The sequence below is a fragment of the Drosophila santomea genome, chromosome X (genome assembly GCF_016746245.2).
Source record: "Drosophila santomea strain STO CAGO 1482 chromosome X, Prin_Dsan_1.1, whole genome shotgun sequence".
NCBI lineage: Eukaryota > Metazoa > Arthropoda > Insecta > Diptera > Drosophilidae > Drosophila > Drosophila santomea.
In genome coordinates, this window is record NC_053021.2 from 10,730,118 (window position 1) to 10,753,548 (window position 23,431).

Below are 23,431 nucleotides of genomic sequence, written 5' to 3' on the forward strand. Positions count from 1 at the left end.
CAGCTTTCGCGCGACGGTCACACCGCCAGTGGGCGAAAAAAAACATTCGTTAATTCACCGTCGTCGAACGAACGCTGTATTTTTTTCCAGTGCAATATTCGGTCGATGTATAAAGTGTGATTGAATTAAAGTACTCCCCTTACTAAAAAGTACTAATAAATAAATAAAGTCATAAAGAACAGCATAGGGTGAAAAAGTGAGAGGGCGAGAGAAAAAAATTGCTGCTGCTGAGGTGTGTGCAATTGCATGTGCGTGTGTGTGTGTGTTTGTGTGACGTTTACAGCAGCAAAAAGTTCGGTGGTGTCGTCAAAATTGTCAAGTATTTTAGAGTTAATGCAAACGATTCTCGATCGGAAATGAGTTGATCGCGACTCATTGATTTGGTCGGATGTGGAAAAGTCTAGCTAATTCAAAACAAATCGCGTATAAAAAACCATAAACAACGGCAATTTGTTGCTGCCGCAACAGCAACAACAACAGCAACAGCAGCGCACTAACACAACCACCACCCCCTGTTCCAGCCTAACGGTTCATTCACAGTGGCCGAAAAAGAAGCAGCAAAGGTGAGTTCCAGCATCTTTATTTATATTTTATGCGCGGTTCTTCTTTTTCGTCTTCTTCCGTAAAATAACTCTACGTGTGTGTGTAAACATTATCAACGAAAAAAGTGGAGTGAGAAAAAATACAGAAACTTTCTTTCGCTGTCTGTGTGGGTTTCTGCTCGCTTGTCTGTGAGTTGCTACTCTTTTCTTTTTTTTTTTTTTTACAAATTAGCGAAGCAGCAAAAGAAAAACGGGTACAAATTTTGTATGCTTTATTTTCGCGCATTAATGTAATTAAAAGCGTCCATTGTCCATTGTTCATCGCACAGTGTCCATCATCATTCATCATCGTACATCATCTCTTTTCGCAGCTTCGCTGAGCAACAACAACAATGACAACAGGGCAGTCCTGCGCTTCCTTCCTTTTCCATTTCTATTCCTATTGTCATTCCCATTGCTCATTTCCCACTGCCCACAGACCACCTCCCTCTCCCTTTCCCAATTCCTCTTTCCAATTCCCTTTGCTCTTTCACACCCACCGCATCAGCTGCTCCTGCTACTAGTTGTTGTTGTTGTTGTTGTTCTTGCTCTGTTGTAACCTTGTCTTGCTCTCCTTTCCTTTCCTTTGCTTTGCTTTCCACCCACTTTTCGGCGGCCCAAAGCACAGTGGGAAATTTCGGCAATCGAGGGATGAAAAAACTATAAACTATTTATCTGAGGTTTCTTTAAGGCAGTTAACTTTTGTAAATTGTAAAATTAAATAAGTTAATAGGATATGAAGCATTATAGAAATTGTAATTAAAACACAATATATATTAATTACCTTTTAAAACTCAGTACATTTAAGCAAACAACTTTTTTCCAATGTCCACTGTGCTTCGCTCCATCTCGCTCTAGCCCGCTCTGCGCCTGCGCATTGCCAACTCGGCGACACCTTGCACGCAGCGTTGCCACCTTGCACACGGCCCACGTAGGCGCAACGGACAGTGAGGGTGAAAAAATTAGTCATGAATTGGAAGTAAAGTAGTAATTTACTAGTTAATGTTAACTCAAAACCCTGAGTTGTTTGTTTAATAGTAATACGGCCTATGTAACAATTTTATTGCATTATAAGCAAACTTGATTACTTTCATGCTGCTGTAGCGAATTTCCTTGAAATCAGCTTACAGATTGCTGAACTCTTGTTTATCTGCCGGCTGTGATAAGCTTTATATCCGTATGTAGATTAAATCTACGTGCAGCTGAGGGGATTGTGTTAAATGATATTGAGATCTTAAAGATGAGTAAAATCAGAAAATCACAGAGTTACGCGGAGTTTGCTTGGGAAATGCAGCCATAATCCTTTGACCTCTGCTGTACTAGACCCATCGCACTCTAATCATTTGTTTTTGTTGTTTTGTTGTGCGCGGCAATGTTGCGTGCTTATTCAAATTTCAGTTGTGCTATTTATTTAAATCACGAGCATTAAAACTAGTGGAGCACATGGAGCAGAAAGTCATCGTCATGTTAATTATGATCATAAATTTCCATAGCGCGTGGGTGTGTGGGTGTATCATCCGTCATTATCTGGGGAAGGTTGGGGCAGGATAGCCTTCATTCTCTGGCAGAAAAAAAAAACAAGAAAAATGATAAATAACAAAAGTCAAGATACTTTTTTTGTTTATTCCAAACGGAATTCTTTTTGCGTTTAGCGGGTTTTTCAACTATCTGCTCAAGTGTTTTCGCCATGTTTCATTATTTGCATTGTTTTACGATATTTTGGCGGCTGTTTGCTGGTTATTATGTTGCCCATTTGGATCGCAAGCTTTCGACCTTCGCCGCAAAGCCACAAAAAATATATGTCAAAAATAATTTGCACTTGAGTGTGTTTCCCTATCGGCATTTATTTTGTATTTATGCACATGCTACAAACATACATATGTTCATATGTATATTTTTTAACGGATCATAACCAAGCGCTTGCCAACACGTTTTCGCGCAACCCAACTAAACGCAAATTAAGTGAGCCAACTGTGAAATTACAGTGATCACTGTAGAAAACTAGGCTCCAAAATACTCCGAATTTGTTTACTTTTTATGTGCATTTAAATTATAATTTATACATATATAATATATATGTATAATTACTTGTTTAAGCAAATACTAATTTTTTGAGTCAAGTTCATGATCGCGTTGAAACCTTTCTTGCAGCTCAACCAAATATCCATGTAGCTGGGCTTTACTTTATCGGCATTTGCTTACTTCCTCTGAAAACAATTTTACAACCTCATGCCGTCTCTTGCACTTGCGCAGCTACCTTTTGTTAGCCGTCCCTTTCTCACGAAGCAAAAAGTGCAGTTATGTAAAAATCAGGCAATAGCTTCCACAACATAAATCCCATACATATCGAAAATAACAACAATGGTGCGGAATCCAGCATCCACACAGTCGGAGCCAAGCCATTGTGGCCACTTGGCCAACTGGAGGCTTACCTGATTTACCTGCCCCAAAGCATAGAAAATCAGGTGACAACAGAAGCGGTAATGGCGATACCGATATGTGTGCCAATCTCCAATGCAGACGTGCTGGTATTTCGGGGCACAGTGAATGCCCAATAACGCCGAAATAATTATGATATGTTTTTCTCTCACTTTAAACACAAATATTGTTTATTATATATCACTAAATAATTTGTTTAGTTCTGTATTTGTGTTGCTATTATTCCCTGTATTTGCTTAAGCCAAAACCCACTGTATTTGGTCAAATTCCAGATTTCAAGCAATGAATTTACAGTTTGGCCAACAATGTCGGTTTGTTTGTTGTTTTTTAGCCAGTTGTCTTTCCTGACTTGTTGAAGTTTTTTCCCTGTCATTCCTTGTGCTGTTTTACTCAATCATTCAACTGCATTTGCAGACACATATCGTTTTTGCTATTTATTATTGCTGGAAAGTGAAGGAGTTTTGTCTGTTTCCATTTCCACTTCCATTACCATTTCAATTTTCAGTCTCGGTTTCGGTTTCGGTTTCTTGCGGCTGTTGAAATCCAAAACGGCTCAAATACTGCGTTGAAAACACTTTTTATTGAAGCACTTGTGAATGCTACTGGGAACTTATTCCAGCCAATGGCAACTGAAACAACACTTGTATAGGTACACTGTGAATGGAAATGTATTATTATATATCGTGTGGCAACAATCCCTTGCGGAATTGAACTTGACATTTAAATTGATTGCTAATTGAAATGATTAAGTTAAAAGGTCATTGAAATTCGTGATCATCTCATTAAGTACTGAAATAAAAACGGCTAAAACACCGAATTACTTTCTAACATTGCCATATTACTCTGCGTTATCTCAACCGTTTCTCCAAGTGTACTAGCAGCATACAGCATCATGTGCTGAATAAATTATGTTAATGAGTTGGGAGTCAGTGGGGGCTTCCGTGGGCTGGCTAAAAAACTCTGGGGAATCGTATTTCATAATTCCATTTGGCCGCTGCCTTTTGCGTTTGTTTCATATTTTCCGCTTGCCGGACTTTATTTTATCGTGCCGCCCCTTTTATACCCATTTAAATGCACAACCAGAGTGGTTGAAATAGGGCTTTTGCTAAAAATAAAAAATTACTAGGAAATAGCATGGTAACTTTAAAAAGCAAATATTTAGCAACCTGCACAATAGTTCTGACTTAACACAACTATTGAGCAGTTAATATCGCGTAAACTAACCTCGTACCCATTTTTCTGACTGCATCTGTAAATGAAATTTCCGCGATAAAGTTTCATTGTTCTCAAATCTTGAATTGTGCTCGCGTAGAGTGCGTCTTTCGACTGATTGAAGAAATCGTCGAATTCTTATCGAATGGGCCTCGTACTCCCCTCCCCTGCGCTTCCCAATTCGCCCTTCCTGCTTCTGGTTTAAATGAGTACTACGCCCTATCAGTTCCACTGTTGCACTTGTTTTCCACTTGTTTAGAACTCGTGGCGATAGATGGGAAATTGAGTTCGAGTTTGGGGCGACACTTGGGTATTACATTGCTACATTGGCATTTCCACTAATTGTGGTAAGCAGACAGGTAAATGCATTTTGTAATTGCCACCCACAGACAGTGGTCGCTCGTTAAGCGTAACCACCACCTTGCTTTTGAACTAACATTGTTTCAAAGCAAAAGTATTCTTCAAACCTATTTTATATTTACCAAATGTTTTCACTTTTTGAGGTTTATAAAAAGGTGGCAAAAAGATGTCAATAAACTTGTTGTATATTGGTTTGGACTAGCATTATCGAGTGATTACTGTGACTGACGTCACACCATTGCCAAGGGCTCGATTGGCGTGCGTGGGAGCGAGATAGCCAGCGAGTCAACAATTCAAATTGGGTTAATGAGAGTTGGCCAACTCAGGGCTTGGTTCTATATGTATCATGGTTGTGTATCTGTATATGTATCTGTAATTTTATGTATGCACACACAAGTGGGCGTTGGTTGGGTGTGGGGTTGCGTGGGCGTGGCACTCTTGAATTTTCGATGATTTGGCTTAAATTACATTGGGGACACAGAGCCAAGCACAACTACTTGCTCTGATATTAGGGAACATTCATGTATGGGCCAGACGTATGATTAGGATTCTGCCATCCCAAAGGATTACTTTCAGATATATACAAATATGATCCTTTGAGAAATTTTGGATACTAGTTGTATTCAATTAGCTTGAAGTCTAGCCTGCCTTAATCTACAAATTCATATTTCACACTCATGAATGGATGTATTTCAAAAGCAACTAATGTGCTCTATTACTGATGCGGCTAATCTGCGCACTGCCTGCGTATGTGCCTTATAACCATGGACGCGAGTGTGGCAAGTGGTATATGGCTCTGGGGGCGTGACTAAAGATGCATTAAAAGATGCAAATGCAAATTGCAGATGCAAATGCGGCGTGTGTGCGTGCGCAAATTAGCAAGACAGCAAATGAACTTCGCTAAATGCTATCGTCCCGGTCACCCATGTATTATTCATTATTGTCCGGCACAGAAAACAAATTTGAAAAAAAAGGTAAAGAAACAAAAGCACACAAAAAAACCAAACAAAACTGGGTAACAAAACAAAATAAAATGAAAACACGAAATAAGCAAATTGTGATTTGTTCGAAAGTAGCAAGAGTCGAAAAGAGACGGACAGAAATTAGCTAAAGCATTCACCATCAGGTTTCTGACTAATCGCCCCGGTACAGTGGAGTCCATTGCAATAGGTCATACGCACGACAGGCAGTCGGCAGAAGATGTGGAGCAGATGTGACTGCGGTCGACAGTCTGCGGCAGATGTATAATTTAAGCAAACCGCGGAGATAAAGTAAAATAACATTGCCATGAGGCTGGCACAATATTTAACTAAAGCTTATTATTAGCGAATATCCAATGCTCTATGTGGAAAAACAATGTATCGAAATGGTATTACAAATCGAATCTGCTTCAAATTTTAATTTATGTGTTATATCTTCTTCAAATAATAATGCAATAGCATGAAATTTATAATTTATTTTTAATGGCTTTCAAAGAGTGTTAAATATTCATCCTAACAACAATGGAATTCGTTTTTCAAGTGAAGTTTTTGAGTATGAACAATTTTTATGGAAAATATGATACAATGCAATACAATTCTGAATTAAAAGAAAGATATTTTAGAAATCGAAAGGGAGAGCAAAACAAGTTTTTTTTTTTTGAATATTTAATACGCATCCCAAATGCCATGAGTCACAAAATCTGACTGCAAATGTTTACCTGCGACAAAGCGAGCGGTTGGATTGAAATACCCCGAATCGAATTGGAAATTGTGATGGTGTTTTTTATACTTTTTGTTTGCCTTTTCCATCTGTGGGTTGCCGACTTCTAACGGTCGTGCATATATAATGCTATAACCATGAGTCCGCCCGGAATTAACGATTCTCATAAAAGCCACCGACTAGAGCGACTTCGAGCCAAGAAGCAGAAGTAAAAAGCGAAATGTGAAGAACTTCTTATGAATGAATTAGACTGGAAATAGTGCAGAAATATCTACCAGCACACACATGCCAGTCTGCTTCACTGCATATATGTACATATATACACACATTCATATTTATATTTATATATATATATATATATATTTATGTATGTATGTAGATTTTGCCTGCACTCAAGCTTAAGGCTGTAGAAACTTGAGAGGTCTTAGAACCCACAGTGGGCGTTAATAATTAAGGGGCCCAACTCCACAGACCATGCAAGAAATATATATGTATATGAACATACATATATGTATGTTGTGTCCTCTGTCGTTTAAGCTGCAAACTCAGGGAGAGCTTCTTCTGTCTAATTTAAGATCCATTCATTAGTGTCCAGAGGCTACTTTTTGTATCGCCGCCAGCGAAATGCAAACATCTGTTAACAGACTGTGACTACAATTAGTTATCGTTATTCATTCCGTCTATATGTATGCACACTTGTCTGCTGGCAATATTTTTGCTCAATTTGTTGTTGCCGCAATTATCTTTGCGTTGAATTGATAGTGGCAGTGAAATAATGTCACTGGATTGCCAATTCAGCACAAAAATATACATGCTAGTGGTACAGTGGTCTCCAGCAAAAGGTTATCGCTTAGATGTAGTATCCAAAGGTTTAATTGGTGCTTTGTTAAATTATTTGATTAGATCAATAAATTATGAATCACGAAATTAGATGATCATTTACTGCTGCTAAATATATGTAAGCAAACTTGTAGGTTTCCAAATGGCCTGTCCACTGTCACGAAAATTGGCCCGCCTAAAAGTATGACGACTTTGAATTGAAGTAAGCTCATCACACATACCTATTGATTTTCATTCATCGGAAATCAGGTTAAATTTCTCGTGTCTTTGTGACGTCAAAGTCTGTGACTGTGTCCCAGATTTTCCAATAAATGAAATACGCTAACTAGGATGGCCTAAAAGTATACCTCAAGTTTCTGAATATTGCCAACCGTTTAAAGTGTGTGTGCGTGTGCGTGTGTGAATGATAAGAACTGAACTTACTATCTTGTTATCAGTGTATCCGCAGTAGACTGGTCTACATAAGCGGTTTTGAGCCAAATATCAATGAAGACCGAAAACCGCTCTGCAAGTGTGACTACCATTTTGGTCTTTGGTCTATCATATAGTTTATTACCATTTTCGAATGTTATTTATATCAAAGAGTTTTATTTGCTCAACTTGTTTGAGTGCCTGTCAAAGATAAACCCATCTGATGTGTGCGTTAGAATGAAAGGCTGGTTAATTACAATTTACTGGAAAAAATGGGTCACATCTATCACAGTTTGTGATGGGCTTTTGTGTTTTACAAATTCCGAATCGACAGTCTTGTTCCTATGAGCGGTAAATGGTTAGGACATGTACATACATAGATTTTTATATAATTACTATATTAAATAGTTAATATTTACAGGTGTTTTACAGCCTGATTAATTAAGTAACCGACTATGAACTTCATGATTAGCGCTATCATCGCCATCCAACTTGACCTTTAGTGTTTCTAGGTGTTAATTTTCCATCTGGTTGGGTAACCGTAATCCATTGCAATGTTGTTGTTTTTGTTGTATTTTGTCAGGGTTAATCTGGCCAATCGGTGTTTGTATTAACACATGTGTGAAGTCCCCACTTGAACATCGACCAGGTGCCTTCGTGTAGGTGCTTTCGTGAGCCCCTCAAGTCCCCAACTTTGGGGTCCCATATCAATAAAGATCGCCATGCAACCGGATGAGCGGCGAATTCCCGTTCCCTGTCGAATTTTTTTAATGTATATTTCAGAACTTGCATAGCTATGGTTTTAATTGGCAACAGAATCTGCATAGTTTCCACGGCAGCAAAACACCTGAAAAGTACCAGTAGCCCTTGTACCCGGACAATCTTTTGCACATTTTTATATCATTTTGGTTTATTTTTCTACGTATGGTTCTTAAAATAATTAACACTATCGACCGATTAAAAATGAAGGAAAAAAAATAATAGAAAACAACTTAACCAACAACTTAAGTGCATAGAGTGAAGTTCTTTTTCCGTTTGATACATGGGCGGATGGAAAAATTACAGATTGCGGTTCAGAGCCATGAGAATGGGTTTTTACTAATAATATAATCAGAGATAATAGAACTTTTGTCAACTTTACTACCTAATAATGTCAAAATGCGTACCTGGATGCACCTGGAAAAAATATTCTTTCTATTCTTGATTTAAAATGGTATTGATTTAGTAAGAGTTATTTCAGAATAGGAAAGGCCACAATTTTGACTCTACAACTTCAGTAAGTGAGCTTCTTCTACACTAAATTTGATCTAACGAAACTATTACATGTTGACATTCTCTGAATGACCCTAATGCGCTTTAAACAGCATATGGATTTAATATTGCACACACGATTGCTACACTACTGACCCATGGTGGTCATCACATTGATCAGGCCGGGCATCACCTCCGCCTGAATGGGTCCGTAATCCACCCGCTCGCCGTCCACCGCCAGGATGCCATCGGTGCTGCTCGGCTCGATGCGGAATGCCCAACATGGCACCACCTTGATGAACGGATCCTCGCCGATGGGCAGATGGGTGCCTGTGTTTAGGCTCAGCATGAAATTGAGCAGCTGATGGCGACTAACGCCACTCCGGATTATCACCAGGTAGATGAGGCCATCGTTTAGCCGGGAATCGGGGGCAAAGAAGACGTCGGAGGAGAGATGGGTGGTATAGGCGGCATGGACCATCACAAAGTCACCATCCTCGCAGATCCAACCCTCGCTACTGGGCAGCGGCATCTGTAATCCCGGAATGGTGCCCGTTGGCACCTTCTCTGCGAATTCCGCATTGGCCGCCTCGATTCGCTGGCTAATGCTCATTCGGCTGCGATTGGATCGCATACTGGGTCCTCCCACGGAGTAATAGGCCGTTCTCCTGGACATGGCCGAGTGCCAACTGTCGGCATGCTGGCGATAAACCGAACGATCCAGGGATATGGCGTCGGCGAACTGTTCTCCATCCAGATCCCCCTCCTCCTCCTCGGGTAGATCATGGAATTCCCCGGCATTCAATGGCAAAGACGGTCGCTTCTGCTGGTCTGATTCTACAGGAATCTCTCGCGCCTCCTTTGCCGCTTCCACTGGTGGTTCCTTTCTGTCCTTGGCCAGTAGGTAGGACACCCGGCCCTTGTAGCTGCGCAGGCCAATTAACCTCTTGATGGCCCAAAGCGTGAATCTCTGCGCTCCAATCGATCTCAATCGCTCGCTTTCTATATCGATGTCGGCTATCAGGCCCCAGCCCACCGATAGGAAGGAGTACATCACAAAGTGCTTATCCCCCGGTGCCAGTTCCACTCTGACCACATCCATGGGTGTACTCTTTCCCGCCATGCAAGTCAAGGTGGCGTGAAGAATGGGCTTCGGTTCATACGGTTCGTTGCAGTGATGGGCCACACTTTTCGCCAAACCATTACCGGAGCCACATGGAATGATGCCAAGTGGCAGTTGCCTGCAGGCTCTGAGCCAATCCATGCGCTCCATCAGCCCATTGAGCACTTCGTAGAACAGACCATCGCCGGAGGCCACAACAATGCCCGAATATCGCTCCAACAGATCCCTTCTGGTACGCACGAACTCCTTGGCAAACTGCGGATGTGTGGTGATCTGTAGATCGTATTGCACCTCGGCTTCCGTCAGCAACGGTGCCACCTGTTTCTGGAAGAGCTCACGACCCTTGCCAGAGCCGGATTTCGGATTCAGGAGTATGAGCAACGGTTTGCCACAATCGGCGGGCGAACTGCTGCCATTGCCGCGCTTGTGCTTCCGTATCGTCAGATGCCACAGCTCGGCGGTCTGCAGATTCACGCCATAGTCATTGCTCGATCGAAAGCGTAGAATCCTGAGCGTTTGGACCCGCCGCAGCGGCTTCTCCTTCTTCAGATACGCATAGATGTACAAATAGGCGCTATTATCGCTATCCGGTTCCGGATCCGCCTCCTGGCCCGGTACATTTGGATTCCGACAGGAGTGCAGACCACCACGCGCCCGCTTCTTCAATCGCGGACCGTAGCGCGATCCAATGATATCATCGATCCTGATGAGCTGCTCATTGATGTGATCATCCTCGTCGGTCTCGCGACGCAGGTAAACCCCTTCCGGGCAGAGTTTCACCTGGATTTTGATGCTCTGCTTGCGCCGGCTGTTGTCCACGAAGAAGATCTCGCTCAGTTCGTTGGGCGTGCCACCGCCCACTTCTGCATCCGGGGTGGGCGTGGAGGGCTCCTGCGGCTGTCCGCCACTTCGCAGCACATTTTCCTCCGACGTCGTTGTGTTGGCCGTCATTTTGCTGGTACTTCTGTGTATATTTCTCTTCTATTTTGTTGTATTTTTTTAGCGCTTCTTTGACCTTGTCTTCACATGCAAAAAAAATTCGAAACAAAACAAAAAACACAATGGTTATTGGTAGTGGAAAAAAAAATAAGCAAAATAGTAGAGCGCTTGCAAAAAATATTATAATTGCCAACTCGAAAACTTGTTTATTTCGCTGTTTATTGTGCGTTGGCTTTGACTATCATTAGTTGTATTCCATCTATGTGAAATTGGAGTTTAAAAACAGGTTTTCGTTCCAGTAAAAATTATATATATGTGTACAATTATTTCTATTTGCTTTGGATCTGTGTCGAAATTTATATGCGCCGCGATTGGTGATGATTTCACTTGAATGGTAACCAAAATAAACTCCTTAATACACACTTAAAAAAATTATATTTCGATTGCTTAATTTATGTGGATTTTTGCAAACCAGTTTATGATTTAGTTCATTTCTTTACGCATTTGTTAACAACCCTTTTTTTTCTTTGTTTTATCATTTTCTTTGTGTTGCTCAATTACTAAGCCAGATATAGCACAATAAAGCAACAAACAATATAGAATTCTGTTTTCTTATTGCTCATAAAAAAAAAAATGACTCAAGTGTTTGTAATACATTTTTTTTTTTAACAGAATGCACAAAAGTATTTTTGTTTTCTTTGTTTGATTTAAATGGGTATTAGTTATTAATTGTATATAATTTAACTATGTATTAAGTTTTGATAGCGCTGTCTTGTTTATTGTTTATTGTTTATTTGTGGCATGCAAAATTGGATTAGTTTATTTGGCAATTTCCATTACGATGTTTACGTGTTATTCAGTGAAGGGCTATATTTTGTAGATAACTCGAGCCGAATGTTAGCCGATTATAACTATTTTTGTTTGGCGTTTGGCGTTTGGCATTACATTTAATTGTTTGTCCACATGCGATCGTCGCTGTTCACCGTAAAGTCTGCGATGTATATATAGTACATATGGCGGCTCAATCCGGCCGATCCAATCCGATCCGGGTTGCGATCGCTTCCTGTGCGCTTGACACGACAATTCGTACTGAAACTCTGAAACGCGAGGGTGAACTAACCTTATTTTCAATGGAGATTTGGTTTTACGATTGCACTGTTGCTGTTGCCTTTGCTTTTGCTTGTGCTTTTGCTGTTGTTGTTTTGGTTTTGTTTTGTTTTTTTTTTTACTTTGCTTTTACTTTCTCACACACACCAACGCACACAGCGCACAAACACTTGTTGGTTTTTTGTATGTCATGTCGAAATCTAATCAACACGTATCGTATCGATGAGATATTACCTGTGGCTGCCTTTGCGCCATGTCTTTATCTTTTCCAGTTGCCAGCTCTTCTATTTTATTATAACTTCGGTTTTATTTGATTTACTTCGCCCCCGCGGCGGCATTTCTCTCAGTGCACCTCGGCAATTGAACAATTTGCCTTTGACTTTGGAACGCGAGCTTTTCGGCTGGCATTGCCTTTTGCGATTTGAAAATGTTGCATTTTTTAACTCTCTTTTGAGTGTACAGTGATCAGTCGATAAATTGTATTTGCCTTTTGGGTTTTTTATCCGAATATTGCAAATACTCCAAGTACTTTTGGCTGTAAGCTCACAGTTGATTGGCATGCAATATAAATGGAAATACGCGGAAAAGTCACGAATGTCTTTGGCCAAAATGTAGGACCACTGTACATGTGCCGCCTTTTTGCAATTTACCGACAATGCAATTGTTTGTTTACATGGACAATAAAACAGCACTTAACCCCAACAGTTACATATGTGTGTGTGTGTGTGTGTGTGTATGTGAGTGGGTGTTGTCTATTGTTTTAATCGATCATTTTGCGTGGGATAAGTGAGTAATAAATGGTGGAAAGGTTATTGCGGCACACGTTGCGTATACGTCATGTTGGTCTTCAGACCTTATCGCTTATCATGTGTTCTAGTGATAGTTGGAACATCCAGTGACTCACCCAATTACAATTCACATGAAGTGTCACATTTAACGCTCTTAAATGGCAAACAGAAAAAAAACAAAAAATGAAATTGATCCATTTCGGTAGAATCGCTTGGCAGGTGTTCGTTTTGGATCTACTTGATATGGTTATGTCAATTTGCAATTTAAGGGCTTGCCATAAATGAATCGCAATTCCTTCTGCTTAATCAAATTTGTTTGTTTTTTTGCTTCTGCCAGGTGCACAAATTGTATCTTTTAATATTTTTTTATTTGCTTTGGCACTGCGCGTTCGTTGATATCAGTAAGCGAAATAAAGATTGTACAGTGTATTGATATTGGCCACGGTCATTCTTGGACACATACAAGGTACAGTGGTAACACATTGTAACATACTTTTAACAACAAGGAAATTACGAGTATTTGTTTGTAAAGTAGCGCAAAAATATAACATAAAATTTCCTTTAAGATTTCATCTTTTGAATTAGTAAGAAATGCGTATGTGTGTTTCTTTGTTTTTCAGGCAATCGCGACCATCCCTTTGGTTGAAACAAGCCCTTAAAATAGGCAATAAAAATGTGTTTCGTTTAACACATTAAACACACCTAAGCTTTCCATAGATTCGCAGCTAAATTATTGACGCAAGTAGACTTACCTACCCGTATTTTACTGTAGCTAAATTGAGAGATACGCCTTGTAGGAGAAGACACGCCAAAATTGAATATTTAATGGGCTTAAAACGTTTTCTGACTGATTCATGAAAGGTTTGCGTTCGCACCTAAGTGAATCAGACCAAAAATAAAATAAGAAATGCAGACATTGCAATAGGAGCACTACCATACACTTCATATACAACCCCACTTTGGTAATTATAACTCGTTCATTAGTCTCGACAACTTAAAAACTTTGATTTATCATTTGAAAAGGGAACCACTCAAGTGGTTACCCACTGCATCATACAAATATCTATAAACATTTACCATGTATGTACGTACACGCAGCCATCTGAATGTCTGGATGTCTGAATGCACTTGCTCACGAAAAGTCGAAAAGTATTTCACTGGCTGCTTGTTTATCGTTTCCTGACCTACATATTTATTTGAATTTACTTTGCCTTTCAATTCTATTGAGACCACACAGACTGGGGCAGGAGCAGCCATCTGTGGGCAGGCGGGGGCGTTTGTGAAGGGGGGTGTGGCATTGTCTGGCCAGAGGAATACATTAGATAATGCCCAGACGAAGCAGACAGAAGCCCAAAGGCGGCTCAGAGTGCCTCCAGATATGAACAGCTGGTTTGGAAGGGGTTAAGAGCAAGCTGATGGACTACAAGTGTATCCATTAGTACCCCCAAGCAATATGCATTTAAAATAAGTTACTATTTAATATCGAATGGGATATTTTTATAAATGACAGCTTTTGCTTATCAGCCGAATTCTGGAAAGTACAATTTTGATACCTTTAGATAAGATCACATTTAAATATCACATACCTTCTGATGCAATAAAATGTGATAAATGGGAAATGATCCAGCTCAATAGATCCACCAATTGCTACATTTTCGTAGAATCGCCTAATGAGGAATGTCGGATTATTAGAAAAAGGCAACTGCGGCAATAATATTCGATTATCAGAAGGTTGATAAAAGCGTGGCTACGTTTCTACTTCCACTGAAAATAAAAAACTTTCGCAATCGTTTACCGCATTAGAAACAAACTGATTGATTGAAACGCCAAAGAATGTGGAACTTATCAAAATTGAGTAGTAATAATTACCAATCTAATATTACGTCTTTTATGGTTTTTTTCCTCACGTCTTCGACTATCATTTCTCTCCAAATTGATAATTGTTGTGTTTTTTCTAACAAGCTGAACTTCCTTTGGATTTATTATGTTTTTGTTGAAAGAGCCAAAAAAAAGTCTAGAATTCTTTATAAATTTATGGGATTCTCTTAGAAAATACTTTCACAAAATAAGCTCTAAACTACTTTATTTTTCATATCCAAGCTAAGATGTCTGCATTTCTAAGATCGAAACAAGTTCTGTTCTAATTCAGTTAATTACCTAATTTGTGAAGCATTTTGTGCTGCCAGTGAAAAAGAAGAAAGTTAAACTTGATCTACTTGCGTGGTAAAGTTGAACATACCCGACGCTAAGAAATTGCCGCCTAGGCAATCAACAGAAAGCCCTGACAGCTTTTTCCATTGTTCAGTTGCAGGTCCGCCCCTCCCCCTGTCCGCCCCCCTCCTCTAACCCCCTTTATAAGCACGGGTTTTGTAGGGCGCACGAATAATAAACAAAACAAGAGGAAAACAAAAACACAGAGGCTGGCAAACAGAGTGGAATACTTTGCACTGGCTTCTATTTGTTTAATATATGTATATAGTATTTTGTAGTATTTCCATTATGTGGCACATGCCAGATCTCGAGAGGAGTTCATTTCGCTGGTTCCTCGAATTCCGGTAACTTCAGTTTCGCCAGCTACTATACTATATCTCAATTGATAATTTTGCTAAAGATTATATTGTTTTTACCTTCTGTTCTGTTCACTTGCAGTGTGCGAAACTGGGAGCATCATGTGGCGGTTTTAGAGGAACACACCAGAGGATTATTAATCACTAATCAGGATCTGGATCAGAAACAGGAGCACTACAGATCGAAACGGTCGAGTTCGAGGGAAAGGTTGACCAGGGAACAAAGATTCTGAAAGAGGGAGTATAGACTGAGATCGGAGATCGGAGAACGTCGTTCTGCGTCAGAAGATGACCCTGACCACAACGACCACTGCCTCATCAGCCGAGAGCCAAGCGAAAATGGACGTGAAGGGCGGCGCACTTCCCGGCGAAGAGAACCTGCCCACCTCCGAGATGGATCTGCTGGCCAAGCTGGAGGCGGCCAACAAGCTCATCGAGAGCGATGCCAAGTCCCTCAACTCTCTGCACTCCACGCACAGTCGCAAGAACTCGGACACGAGTCAGATCAGCCTTACGTCGAGTAAGTATAAGTATTTCAATTGTGTATAAAACACAAAATACAATACAAAAGGTTAGCATTTTATTCGAATGGCCAACGACGGAAATCGCTGTGTAGTTATTGTGTAGCAAAATTAATTTAAAAAGATATTATCGATAAGGGATTCGACATGTGATAGCTAAATGGTGAAAAGGCTGTGACTAATATTAAATCCGATTCTGTCGCAAAACCATGACTAAACAATGACCAACATGACTAAATTACAAGCAAAGAAGACATATGTATGTCATAAAATGTAGTATTAGGTTATTGAACAAGTAGAACTCGATGACTAACTATTGTCTTCGCTTCAGGTGGAAACTCGGTGGCCGAAGAGGACATCTGGACGACGTGGGCCACCATCCTCAATGACTGGGAGGGAGCACTGAAACGAAAGAATCCCTGCGTGAGTGAGCTGGTGCGCCGTGGAATTCCACACCACTTCCGAGCGATCGTGTGGCAGCAGTTGAGTGGAGCGTCCGATGGCGACAAGAAGCAGTATGCGGAGTACATCAAGGCGACCAGTGCCTGCGAAAAGGTCATACGACGGGACATTGCCCGCACCTATCCCGAGGTGGAGTTCTTCAAGGAGAAGGATGGACCCGGACAGGAGGCCCTCTTCAATGTAATCAAGGCCTATTCCCTACACGATCGCGAGGTGGGCTATTGCCAGGGCTCGGGATTCATCGTTGGTCTGCTGCTGATGCAAATGCCCGAGGAGGAGGCATTCGCTGTGCTCGTGCAGATCATGCAGCAGCATCGGATGCGACACATGTTCAAGCCCTCCATGTCGGAGTTGGGTTTGTGCATGTACCAGCTGGAGAATCTGGTGCAGGAGCAGATACCCGACATGCACATTCACTTCCAGCAACAGGGCTTCCAGACGACCATGTACGCCTCCAGTTGGTTCCTCACCCTATACACGACCACTCTGAATGTCAATCTGAGTTGTCGCATCATGGACGTCTTCCTCAGCGAGGGCATGGAGTTCATCTTCAAGGTGGCATTGGCCCTGCTGCTCACCGGCAAGGAAACGTTGCTCTGCCTGGACATGGAGGCAATGCTTAAGTTCTTCCAAAAGGAGCTGCCCGGCCGCGTGGAGGCGGATGTCGAGGGCTTCTTCAATCTAGCCTACTCCATAAAGCTGAATACCAAGCGCATGAAGAAGATGGAGAAGGAGTACCAGGACCTCAAGAAGAAGGAGCAGGAGGAGATGGCCGAGCTGCGGCGACTGAGACGCGAGAACTGCCTGCTGAAGCAGCGCAATGAGCTGCTGGAGGCCGAGAGCGCCGAACTGGCCGATCGCCTGGTGCGTGGTCAGGTTTCCAGGGCTGAGGAGGAGGAAACTAGGTAAGCAACTGAAATATGGTTATATTTGCCAACTGTAGATATTGATATATTTTATTATACATTATAGCTATGCCATTCAGACGGAGTTGATGCAGCTGCGTCGGTCTTACTTGGAGGTCTCCCATCAGCTGGAAAACGCCAACGAGGAGGTCCGCGGCCTGAGTCTTCGTCTGCAGGAGAATGTAAGTATTGTTGGGTGGCCCACCCATTAACTTTGGTGATACTCGACCCCATGTCTCGGTCATTTGTCCTGTAACTAAAACGGAATCTGTTGCTAATCTTCTGTATTCTTTTCTATTTTATTTGATTTCTTATGGTTGTGGTGCTTCAAAATACACACACACAAATTGTTCGCTTTAATACGAAAAAAAATAAATTCAAAATAAATCCCCAAATCACATACAGAATGTATCCATCGACAGCGTAAGTATCTCGTGAGTTGTTCACGCAACCTTGCTTCGTAGTTTGAATGTACAATACAATAACTCCGCCGTTCTGTTGTTTTGCATGTTTATTGTTTTGCCCTAAATACATAAATAGAATATCTAAACACATATACGTATTTGTGACCAGTACGCCCAGAAAGTGTTCAGTAATATTTAAGTTGGAAAGGGCACTTCCTTACAAATTTATATCAAGCCTGCAACGTACAAGGGAAATTCAGCTTATTCATTTATTTTGAAGCTTACTGGGCGTAAATAAAGAACTATAATCTAGGATAAGTACATAATGGAATTCCTAACCCCTGTAGACTGGTTTGTCTCATAGCTAACAACTCACATTCTGCATGCCTAAAACCACTCAATGTTCATATAAAACAGCTCAACTAATCCCATTATTGATCAACATTTAGAATAACTCCCGGCAGTCGTCCATTGACGAGCTCTGCATGAAGGAGGAGGCGCTCAAGCAGCGCGACGAGATGGTCTCCTGTCTGCTGGAGGAATTGGTAAAGGTGCGTCAGGGTCTGGCCGAAAGCGAGGATCAGATCAGGAACCTCAAGGCTAAGGTGGAGGAACTGGAGGAGGACAAGAAGACGCTGCGGGAAACGACGCCCGACAATTCGGTGGCTCACCTGCAGGATGAACTGATTGCCAGTAAACTTCGCGAGGCCGAGGCCTCACTATCGCTGAAGGATCTCAAGCAGAGGGTGCAGGAGCTGAGCAGCCAGTGGCAGCGGCAGCTGGCCGAGAATCAGCGCAGCGAAAGCGAACGCACCACCAACGCTGTGGACTCTACGCCCAAGAAGCTGCTGACCAACTTCTTTGACAGCTCCAAGAGCAGCGAGCACACTCAGAAACTTGAGGAGGAGCTGATGACCACACGTATTCGCGAAATGGAGACGCTCACCGAGCTCAAGGAGCTGCGACTCAAGGTCATGGAGCTGGAGACACAGGTACAGGTGTCCACCAATCAGCTGAGGCGGCAGGATGAGGAGCACAAGAAGCTGAAGGAGGAGCTCGAAATGGCCGTCACCCGGGAGAAGGACATGTCCAACAAGGCGCGTGAGCAGCAGCACAGGTCGGTTACATTGCCTTTACAAAGTAGTGTCACGTAATATAAATATTTAAATTAATTTCTAGATACTCGGATCTGGAATCTCGCATGAAGGATGAGCTGATGAACGTGAAAATCAAATTCACCGAGCAAAGCCAAACGGTGGCTGAACTGAAACAGGAAATTTCCCGACTTGAGACCAAGGTATTTATTCACTGCATATGGTTTATAGCTTGGCACATGTTTTAAATTGCTGCGTTTTTTGCAAATTACAGAACTCGGAAATGCTCGCCGAGGGCGAACTGCGCGCGAATCTGGATGATTCGGATAAGGTGCGCGACCTGCAGGACAGGCTGGCCGACATGAAGGCGGAGGTGAGCGCGGGATGGCATTTAATGCCCACAGCATTTGTCGCTAATCTCCCACTGCTTTTGGTTTTGGTTTCGGTTTCGGTCTCGTTTTAAGTTCATTCAAATGCCAGCAGCAGCAGACTTTCAATTATTACACCTCCACCCACTTTATGGCTCACCCAACTCACCCAACTGACTAATCCAAAGGTCAGACAGATCAGAGACATGTTTCCAATCTGGAGGCGCACGCTGTGGCCTCCTGTTGGCGATTTTCACTTAAAATATGCTTTGTTTGCTAGCTAAGAAGCTCAAAGCAAATCCGTTCAAATCACATCTGTTCGTGATAGATAAGAAAACGATTAATTCTTACAAATCGTCAAAAATACAGATTTGATTTGAAACAGAAGTTATTAATTTAAAAAAACCAAAGAATTCTTGAGTTTGTTGTGCTTAACTGTGCACCTTATCGATTTCGCTATTCAGGGATTTTATTGTACGCTTTGTTTATAATTTTGTTGGTTCAATTTTGTTAACCCGTTTCGTGTAACCCATTTGCTGTAAGCCAATACAATAATCTTGTATTTCTCATTGAATTTCTTTTTCACACGCAAAAAACGAAAAAAAAAAACAATGCGTTGTTGGTTTTGCTCTATAGTATCCCACGCCAATAACCAGCCCCGACACTGAACCGTGGAAATGGATAAGCTAAACTAATTTTAACACAAACCCGAAAACGAAAACCAATTGATTGATAACGAAACAAAACGATCGAAATTCTGAAAATTACAAAAAAAAAAAAACAAAAACAAAAATATTTAAAAAGCAAATTACCGAAACCCAATTTGAAAGTGAAGAAGTCACAATTATCCTCTAATTTCTATTGCCACACACACACAACTCCCGAAAACGTAAAGAAAATCAAAAGTCAAGCAGCAGGCCAAGCTACCAACTACCCAGGTCTCTATGAAACTGCTAAAAACATCTCAGTATCTCAGTACTTTTTAACCATTGCGTATTTGTAGCATCTGTTGACCTTGCCATCCCATAGTTCGCACGATCTGTAGCCTCTAGACCCTCGCCATTTAACCCATTACTTCCATAATTGAAAAATGCATGAATGAACCCAGTTTTTCACTTAACCATTTTTGTATTGCCGGTTTTCAGCATCCCTAGTAAACTAGTAGTTCGTCAGTGAAAGAAATTCCATTTAGTAAGCCATATTTAGTTCGGCATATCATTTAGAGCTCAAAAATATACATTATAAATAAATATATTAATATTTTACCTTAAACGTGCTGCATAGTGTACTTCTCTTCGAATTTCCAAAGCTTTCTGCGAGCTTTGAGCTTGTACGTGAACCTTTATATTGAATATGTACCTTCTAGTTTTGATCGTTTCTATGCCTTATTTCGATGTGGGTCAATGACTCCTAGTAGCATTCGTATTTAAGATTGACTGATGGACATGGAAGGTGTCTGGTTTTTAATCAGAACCCGCTGTTGTTTGTTTTGCATACTTGTAATGACGTATTGTAAGCGTTGGTCTTGACATGAGAATGTGGCATCCGTTGATGCTGTTTTGACATGAGTTCGTTTCGACCTTGCTATGGATTATTTTTATTCGATTGTTAATTGAACGGTGCAAGTATATGAGGGAGTGTTCTAGATCTATGATTTATAGCAAATGCATTTTGTAATACTATTAATTTTCTGCACGCTCGCATGCCTTCTTATCTAACAGACACACTCACACACATAGCAACTAATCAATAAGGTATTTAAGACACGTTTCTCTACACGGACATTTAATAAGATTTATCTGTACTCGGATCTATGTTTCTTGTTTTCTAATTACTCGGTTAAAGCACTTCAGGCGGCTTTTTTTAAGTTTTGTGATACTTGTGATACATTAAACTTATTATTATACATTTAAATGTAATTTTCATTTGAAGTAAAAATGTCGAATTCTTCTTAATCGCCGCATGATCAAAATTAGCAACTGCTTTAGCCTTGTAATCGTATTTTTGCGTCTATCTTTATTACTAGTATTTTTAATGAATAACCAACTAATGAATCTTTTCGATTTACTGCAGCTGACGGCATTGAAAAGTCGTGGCAAATTTCCGGGCGCCAAACTGCGCAGCTCCTCGATCCAATCGATCGAATCCACCGAGATCGACTTCAACGATCTTAATATGGTGAGGCGCGGGAGCACGGAGCTGTCCACATAACGTACAGGTGGATCAGATCCTCAGCATATCCTCACCAGCCAACGACCACAACCAGGAGAAGAGCAGAGAGTGAAAGGGGAGGGCAGCATCAGGGCAGTACAGGATACACCCAATTCTATATGGGTGGGCAAGCTGGAGGCGATTTATATAGATATATATGTATATTTATATATATATATAGATGGATATATATGTAGTGCCTGTGATCATGAAACGGAAACGGAAGGAGGAGCATCGAGAGGAGGGGGGAAGTAAGAGAAAGTTGACAGAATAATTGCAATCCCATTACAATATTATTTATGTATAATATTCGTTAAAAGTTTACTATTACGATATGGATATATCATTACGATTATTATTATTATTTTAATCAATTTTTTTTTGGCAATAATTTTATTACTGTTATGTTTTGCAATCGAAACACACTCATATTTATTTATTTTAAATCCTAATTGAAACGATATTGTGAGAGTATTTTACACCCCTGTACATTAATCAATACGGCAACTGATCCAATCCGATCCTATGCGATGCGATGGATTGGAGACAGGAGATTGGCATTTGGATATCCCCTAGATGTATGGCACATATGCAATGCAATGAATTTTATGTAAATCCCTGAGGAAAAACAAACCCATTTCCCAACCCAGACATCCTGTAAACCACTTTTAATGTAAGTTTTAAGCGAACCCAATTGTTCTTGGCTAGTAACCGATTTTAATCAACACGCACATCGTTTTAAAGTGTGCGGAAAATGCTTGGTTAATCGATTTGATTTATATTATGATTTCATCCCTGTAGAATGATATTAACACTCAAACACACCGTTGTCTGTAATGAATTTTGTAACTCTCGTATAGTAAGCTAAACCAATCTAAATCTAAAACTAAAAAATAAAACCAAGTGCGAAAGACAAAGTAACAAGCGTGGCCAAATGCAGAGAGAAGTGCAAGATGAGAAACTGAAAAAAAACCAATATACAACTATTAAAAATAGTTTAAAACGATATGTGAAAGAACCACGAAAAAGGGGTCACCAAATTCTCCCCGTTTAAGAACGATATTACGATAACGACTACGATATTCACAATACTTACGATATTCTACTTAGTTAACAGTAGCGCTTGTCTTTATCCCTAAACAAAAACCCATATTTTCATTTCTATGGTTAATGTAACCATCTGAAACGATTTGGCAGCTTGTCGCGAAAACCGATTTCGATTTGGACATCGACTTTCGAACGATTAACAATTATCCACAAACAATATAATTATTCAGGTTGAATCATGTTTTCCATACATTTATACATTTACTTTTGCAACTATTGAGTTTCGTATTCTATGACAATTTTTTATTATCATTTGTTAGCATGACGTCCTCAGTGCTTAGGTTTGTTACTTATCGCGACTAAGACCGATTAACTTAATTAACTTAATTTTTTGTAATTCCATTGATTTGCCCATCATGACAAACCGATAAGAAATCTATGTAATATGTTTCGTAGCTTGTAAGTATGTCGAAAACGATGTCACAAAACTTTGTTATGTAAACACTTAGTATATGTAATGCTTAAGTTTTCGTCCCGACTTTGGCAGAACGATTCGAATTTTTTGTTCTACGCGATAATTAATGATTATGATTATGTAATGTATGTACTATATATAAAGATATTTTTGCGGCTGAAAGACGAGGCTGCTGGGGGGCGCAGTATTAACAATCAGCAGAAGTTAACAGACATTTAAATATAGAAAACATTCCCGAGAAAGTCAAATTTCCCCCAAGAAAAGAACAGAAATGAAAGAAAAGAAACAGAACAGAATCCCTCAACAGCCTCGAGTCTTAAGAAATTGGCAAGTCTAGAGTTAATTGCGTATTATGTTATGGCAAGCAAAGGCACAAATTATACGATATCCAAAATAGGTTTATACAAATTTATACAAGCATATGGAGCATTATTGTTGGCCAAAGTCTAGACTTGGCCCGCGCATACAGTTTGGTGTTAACCGTTTGAGCAATAAGTGTGTGAAACTCGTGCGAATTGCCGTTCAAACAATTGCCCCCACTTAAGTGACTCATAGGGGGCGGCGGTGGTATAATGAACCCCCTCGTCGATAGCAGCTAATTTCAATGCCCTGTCTGTCGGTTTGA

General features: G+C 40.6%; 2 protein-coding genes across 5 annotated transcripts; one reads left to right on the forward strand and one right to left on the reverse strand.

Annotated features, from left to right (window-relative positions):
• Window positions 1-23,218, forward strand: LOC120455120 (ecotropic viral integration site 5 ortholog). Of its 4 annotated transcripts, XR_005616714.2 has the most exons (10): window positions 1-563; window positions 15,402-15,839; window positions 16,172-17,207; window positions 17,275-17,389; window positions 17,613-17,630; window positions 18,061-18,728; window positions 18,791-18,908; window positions 18,980-19,078; window positions 19,710-20,011; window positions 21,147-21,282. XR_005616714.2 is itself a non-coding variant. In XM_039641011.2 (9 exons), exons 2-9 carry the CDS (start codon window positions 15,608-15,610, stop codon window positions 21,282-21,284), a joined length of 2,424 nt encoding a protein of 807 aa, XP_039496945.1. In that variant the 5' UTR covers window positions 2-563; window positions 15,402-15,607; the 3' UTR covers window positions 21,285-23,218. The 4 variants fall into 4 exon arrangements, 2 of the variants coding, with proteins under 2 accessions (XP_039496945.1, XP_039496946.1); XR_005616715.2 differs by lacking the exon at window positions 17,613-17,630 and having other exon boundaries at window positions 2-563; XM_039641011.2 differs by lacking the exon at window positions 19,710-20,011 and having other exon boundaries at window positions 2-563; window positions 21,147-23,218.
• LOC120455121 (sphingosine kinase 1) lies at window positions 8,437-11,954 on the reverse strand. Its single transcript, XM_039641014.1, has 2 exons — window positions 11,803-11,954; window positions 8,437-10,938 (listed from the first exon to the last, which is right to left on the reverse strand). The coding sequence occupies exon 2, from the start codon at window positions 10,867-10,869 to the stop codon at window positions 8,944-8,946; it is 1,926 nt and encodes a 641-aa protein (XP_039496948.1). The 5' UTR covers window positions 10,870-10,938; window positions 11,803-11,954; the 3' UTR covers window positions 8,437-8,943.
• Window positions 23,219-23,431: the final 213 nt, after the last annotated feature.

Bases quoted from the DNA above. Each gene is read 5' to 3' on its own strand.
- LOC120455121 (XM_039641014.1), bottom strand. From the start codon at position 10,869: ATGACGGCCAACACAACGACGTCGGAGGAAAATGTGCTGCGAAGTGGC.
- LOC120455120 (XM_039641011.2), top strand. From the start codon at position 15,608: ATGACCCTGACCACAACGACCACTGCCTCATCAGCCGAGAGCCAAGCG. The intron at 17,208-17,274 runs GTAAGCAACTGA...TATACATTATAG, and splicing joins GCTGAGGAGGAGGAAACTAG to CTATGCCATTCAGACGGAGT. The intron at 18,909-18,979 runs GTATTTATTCAC...TGCAAATTACAG, and splicing joins TTTCCCGACTTGAGACCAAG to AACTCGGAAATGCTCGCCGA.